This window comes from Maylandia zebra, linkage group LG23 (assembly GCF_041146795.1).
Source record: "Maylandia zebra isolate NMK-2024a linkage group LG23, Mzebra_GT3a, whole genome shotgun sequence".
NCBI classification, from domain to species: Eukaryota; Metazoa; Chordata; class Actinopteri; order Cichliformes; family Cichlidae; genus Maylandia; species Maylandia zebra.
The window spans coordinates 12,333,656-12,339,425 of NC_135188.1; the positions used below are offsets into that span (position 1 = coordinate 12,333,656).

At 42.8% G+C, this 5,770-nt stretch overlaps 1 protein-coding gene across 1 annotated transcript; it reads right to left on the reverse strand.

Moving 5' to 3' along the window:
* Positions 1-478: 478 nt before the first annotated feature.
* si:dkey-172o19.2 (uncharacterized) lies at positions 479-3,168 on the reverse strand. Its single transcript, XM_004552738.4, has 3 exons — positions 2,962-3,168; positions 2,771-2,834; positions 479-2,277 (listed from the first exon to the last, which is right to left on the reverse strand). Exon 3 carries the CDS (start codon positions 2,271-2,273, stop codon positions 1,188-1,190), a length of 1,086 nt encoding a protein of 361 aa, XP_004552795.4. The 5' UTR covers positions 2,274-2,277; positions 2,771-2,834; positions 2,962-3,168; the 3' UTR covers positions 479-1,187.
* Between the last annotated feature and the right edge of the window lie 2,602 nt (positions 3,169-5,770).

Below are 5,770 nucleotides of genomic sequence, written 5' to 3' on the forward strand. Positions count from 1 at the left end.
GCTGGAGGCTTCGGGATCGTGCATGGGTATTTAAGAGCCGATTGCGATGGCACTGCGTAGCAGGTCAGAGATGACATGATGCTCCATTCGCCTAACAAGTGAAAGATCCTGTTGCGAGAGGATACCCGGATCTTTCTTTTTTTTTTTGGTGGGTGGGGGGGATTACATCAAGAAGGGCATAAAAAGGGATTAAAAAATAAGAATATATATATATATATATATATATATATATATATACACACTAAGTATATTTTGTACTTTATACTTAGACAAGTATAAAAGTAATACTTTTTATACTTAGAGTATATTCTAAGTATATTCTTAGAGTTTTATACTTACTTTTCGACTTAAAGCATTACTTTTATACTTGATTGTAAAATGACTAACAGGACTATTCGAATGCATGGATATACATTCATATATTAAAGACCCTATTCTAACAAAAGCATAGCATTTAAAGATTTAAACATTACCCAGATGTGGTGTCTCACTGAAATGTGGTGGATTGTGTCTCACTGAGCTGCTGACCCACAAATAAACGGTTCAACGTTCAGTTTTCCATCGAGTCGAATTGTGCTGGGAAATCACGCAGTGGGGATAAAGGGGAATACCGAGTCAGCACGCACAGTTTCACTGGTGCAGTCGCTGTGTTTTTCTTTTTGTTTGTTTGTTTTTCATCACTGGCAAAGAGTAAAAATGTACAAGAAATACCTGTACTGCAATGAAATTAAATAATCTGAATGAAAAAGAAAAGTCCGGAATAACATTAAAAAACAAAAACGAAAAAACAGCTTGTGTGTTTATTACATTATACATTAATATTTCATTGTATGAAACAAATTCAGACAAAGAGCGGGAGCGCAAAAGCTTCATTCAAACAGAATAAAACCACAGAAAATCGTGCCGTGTAGCTCGTGGTAAAATACATTGTTCATGGCTGATCTTTCGGGGAACATAGGCCACGTGAAGGCTGTTTATTTCGTTTTTTAATTGTTCGTATTTTCATTATGACCCACTGCACACGTTTCATTCTTTTTGGACTGCATATTTACTGGCAAACAAAAAAAAAAAAACAGCTGAAAAAGCCTTCACCTCACATCTCATTTGGACGCATATGGAATCACGTTAAGTTTGGGGATTTTTAAAAAACTTCTTGTAAGTTACACCTTAACAGTTAAACTGTCCAGTCAGCGTCCCCCAGAACTGAGATGCATCCCGAGCTGAGACAAACCAGGCGTTGCACTGCTGAACCGACTCTTCAGCCCCCTCTGAATGTGCGCCTCCACACCGACACCCTGGCTTTGCCTTTCTTGTAAGTGGAGAGGCAGGCCGGAGTAGACGGCCGACGGAGCCAGGTAGGAGGACCCCCAGGGCAGAAGAAGATTATTACACACAGCCGAGTGGTTCAGCTGGGGCACCAGCCAGTTTTGGGGTGGGTACGAGAGCGCAGAGGCATGGTGGAGAGTGTCAGGAGAGGACATGATTGCTGAGAAGGAAGAGACGGGTGGGGAAGATACACTGGGAGAGATGGGGATTACATCGACGGAGGAGACCTGGCGCTGGGCATCCACTCCTACCTCCCCTGACCTTCCGCTCCCTAAACTATCTCGGAGCGAAAGGACACCGGAGCCGGTGAGAGGAAGGATGCCTGGCTGTGTCCCACAATTGCGATGGCTTAGTGGATTAAAAAGACCTCTAGTTGAGCCAAAACAAGGGAGCTTGGACTCATACTGGTTCAGTGCAGTTTCCTGTTGTCGCACAGCCCTGATCCCTGCCTGGAAGAGAGAAGGGGTGTGGGGAGGTATGGGCGACAAGGGCAGAGTGGGCGCTAGGACAGGCGCAGTTGATGTCGCAGAGGGAGAGGGTGCTTTGGTTTTTTCTATGCTCAGGGTACTGATGTACTGCAGGTTAAGGACTTGAGCCCGCAGCTGGGCGTTCTCCTCGCTCAGAGCCAGTAGCTGGCCCTCTATCATCAGGTCATTCAGCCTCCTCTTCTCCCTGGACCGCTTGGCCGCCTCGTTGTTCTTGCGTCGCTTGTCCCAGTAGCTGGCATCTTTCTTATCGTCTGGGATCATCTCCCTCTTCCGGCGCGTAACGGGGGTGAAGTGGCTACTGTAGGCCTGTAAGCGCATGAGACGTCGAGCCAGGAGGGAGGACCGAGTCCCAGCCAGGAGTCGAGGCTCCGTGTCCGTGTACCCACTGCTCTCAACTGAGGAGGAGGGCTGGCAAGGAGCATCTGTCCCGGCACCGTCAGGGCTTTTCGGGGAGCTCATGACACTAGTGGAGGGAAACAAGTGTCAGTCAAGCAGCATGCATACATCCATGCATCAAGCATAAATCTGACCCCGTTAGCTGCACCTGAATCACCTAAAGCAATGATTGCTGCATAAGTTTCGATTCATAACTAATGCTGAGAAAAATCTGCGTGAATGAAACTCGTTTACGTTTATTTTGAGCATTTTTGAGTTGAATGTACTTCACACATTTGACGAAACGCGTAGTTTACTGACGTTGAAAAGCGAGTTAATAATCTGTAAATTCAATGTGCATTAATCTAAACAGCCTTACTCCACCACAACGTTAAATGATGTCGGCACATACGACAGTGTCGGTGCCTTTTCATTTAAAACAGTTTCTAACCTTCTTAAGATTAAGACAGTTACATTAAAAGTTAGCCTCGAGGGAACTTTACGCGAGCATACTGAATGTGAGCGTTCACGTTTTAAAGCCTTAGAATTAGACAGCGTCGTAAAGTTGAACTGACACTGACCTGATTGGAAGGATGACACCTGTGGGACTGTTAGAAGCCGGGACTTTGAGCGTCTCTTGCAGCTCTGCAAACACACACACACACAAGAAGAGCGACATACAGTTTTACGCGCAGCACTTGGAAAAGTGACTTAATCTTTTTTAAGTTTGTGGGTGTTATATGGGGTGAAACAGAGAAAGGGCTGAACTTACCATTCACTCACAATCAGCGGTGATGTGGAGAGCAGAGCTGCTGGGCGGTGCGCACATATAGGCCACACGGATAGCCAATCACACTGTGCTGTCTGTTTCATTCTGTGGAAACCGATCTGGCAACTTTAACTTGGAGTGCGGAAGTCCAAGAGAGCTGTGTGTGGTCACGATCTAACCAACAGGTGTTACTGAAATGAGTCGATTTGGATCAACCGTCCTACTTATTACTTTTGTAAAATTACAGCACATCGGTCGACGTGTCTAGAACAGTCGCACTGTGACACCACTGTTCAGTAAGCTTTACTCATTAGTAGAAAACATGGTTTGGTTTACGACATGATTATGTTTGACTTTGAGATTTGTTTGACATGTATTTATCTATTTGTTTTGAATGACGTGATGAAATGAAATAAAACACTGAAACAAATCCCAGAAAGCACGAGCTATATTTAGAGAGATTTAGAGATTTTTTTTTCTTTTTTTTTTCTTCTTTTTTTTTTTTTCCATTAAAAAGTTCGCTCCACATCACGGTGTTGCTCAGCATGTGGCGCATCTTCTCAAATGGAGACTGCGGGAACTGTAACAAAAGTTTTAACTTCTCATGGATTTTGCACCTGTAACTCCTCCTTAAATGAAGGTCATGGCGCACGTAACTGCTAATCACGTGCTCACAGTTAAATTTCAGGACGGACTTTGAATGGGTCCAGTCATCCACTAGTCCAGCCTCAGGAAGGATGCAGGGAATCACTAAAGTCCAGATTTGTAATTTAGCGTTCCCTGTAATTTTTTTTTTTAAATTAGACAAATCACATTGAAGGATAAATTGCCGGTCAGTTTAAATTCCTTTTTGCTATATTAAAAGGAAAATTTCAAGAGGCAATTCCTGCTGAATGCTTCAGATTGTGGGAATTTCTTTTCCCATTGCTGGATTTGCTCATTCCAGCCATCTGATAAAGCAGGACTTTAGAATCTGTAAGCACCATCTGTGCCTTGCAGTGTTAATGTTTTATTCTAAAATGTCAGGACGTTGTGGTCATGTTAACATGACCACAATACACACACAACTCTTGTTCACTTCCACACGTGTCTACAAAAATAGGTAGCTGTACAGTGAGTATTTTACACATACAAATCTACTTTAATAAATGTGATTCGTTAAACCCTTTTTTGTGCCTTTGGCGAGTCTCTCCCCAGTATTCATCTATCCATATTTAATTTAGTCACATGGTGTGGAATTCCATTTAGTTATGCGCCTGATTTTTATTCTAGCTTTTTCAATGTCACTAATCTTCACTGGTGCAGACAGACGTGATTCCCCACATCTCTCATTCTTCTCCAGTTGTTCGTTTGTGTTGTATTTTTCCATTTAAGAGTGTGTTAAGGTTCACAATTGAGGAGGGAGAGTACAAACCACTCTTGGTCCAGAGGATCTTGGTCAAGTGGCAAATCCACCTGTCCGTCTATTGGTGAAAAAAACAAAATGTTTCATAACACAACCAAGAAGGCTGTTGTTTGAATCCTGCCTCACCCGAGCTGCCAGAGATGAATCACTGTCTGCAGGGGACAGGGGCAAAGTGCACCAGGGTACATTAGGTTGTCTGCGGAGAGCACTGAAATCTCCAGCCTGGCAGCTGCCTAAGCATTAACAAGTTTGAGAAGCACAGGTGAAACCTAATGATCCACCTCTCCTTTTCTGTTCACATTCTAATTGTAGTCTGGGTATTCTTTTGAAAGGCTGCAAAAGAGCAGCTTCTCGCGAGAAGACACAGAAGCCGAACAGCAACCAGAATGGAAAACCACACTGTACAACATCACTCTTCTGCAGTTGGTGCTGAAGACTTCTTTGTAGCGTGCAGAGTGAGGGGGCTGTCCATATCACAGGGGGTGTCCTATCAGATGTGTGTTTGTTAAAAACTCCAGTAGAGTTTTCTGTCTGACTCATCATAACCGCATCAGCCACAGTCGCTCATGTTCCAACAGTCTTCTTTTAGTAAGAACGTTGTCTCCAGATTTTTAAAGACATAGTACCTGTCAGGTTGTATTGGTTCCCGGATATTAGTTTGATGGCTTTGAAAAGAGACAAACTATCATGCACAGAAAACACAGAAACAAACATGCGCACACACATATACATATATGCAGGTGAAGACTACAGTGTAGCCTCAACTTGTAGCAGTAACAGGAAGCAGGTGTTATAAATATGATAGCATCCAAATTATTAATAAATACAGGGCTGATTTCTTTTTAGACAGACAGCGATCCAATTTACTCGACTGTGTCTCTCAGCACTGTGTGAATCTGGACCTTTTCGAGGATAGTTTATTATCACTGTTAAAAAAAAAATGCATGCTTAGAAAACATTGTGATATGAAGGGCCTGCATAATTTGGTGCACTCCCACGTTTGTGTGTGGCAACACCCACATCCTGACTGCATGTTGCAGATGATTCTTTTATGTGGATTACTCAGCGCCAGCAGTATAAGTCCTGTTGGCTTTATAATGCTTCAGTGTCTAATTGAGAGAACACTTCTGAACGTTTGACCATTATCTGTATTTCTTTCGTACCAGTGATTGCTCGACTGACATCATGCTGCCAGCAGCTTTGATTTTTATCGAAAATATGGATGCGGAGGGCCTTCAAACATTTGTTAAAGGCTGTATTCCTTTTACCAATAAATCTTTTGAAAAAGCTAATGATTTAGTCATTTCCAGGTTTTAATTACCCAGCCTGTGCACCACTAGTACATTTATCCTCACAGACAGGATTTCTAATTAATTTCGTAAAGGATTCATGAATTGTTTAGACAGC

Coding starts and splice junctions, on each gene's coding strand:
- si:dkey-172o19.2 (XM_004552738.4), bottom strand. CDS start 2,273: ATGAGCTCCCCGAAAAGCCCTGACGGTGCCGGGACAGATGCTCCTTGC.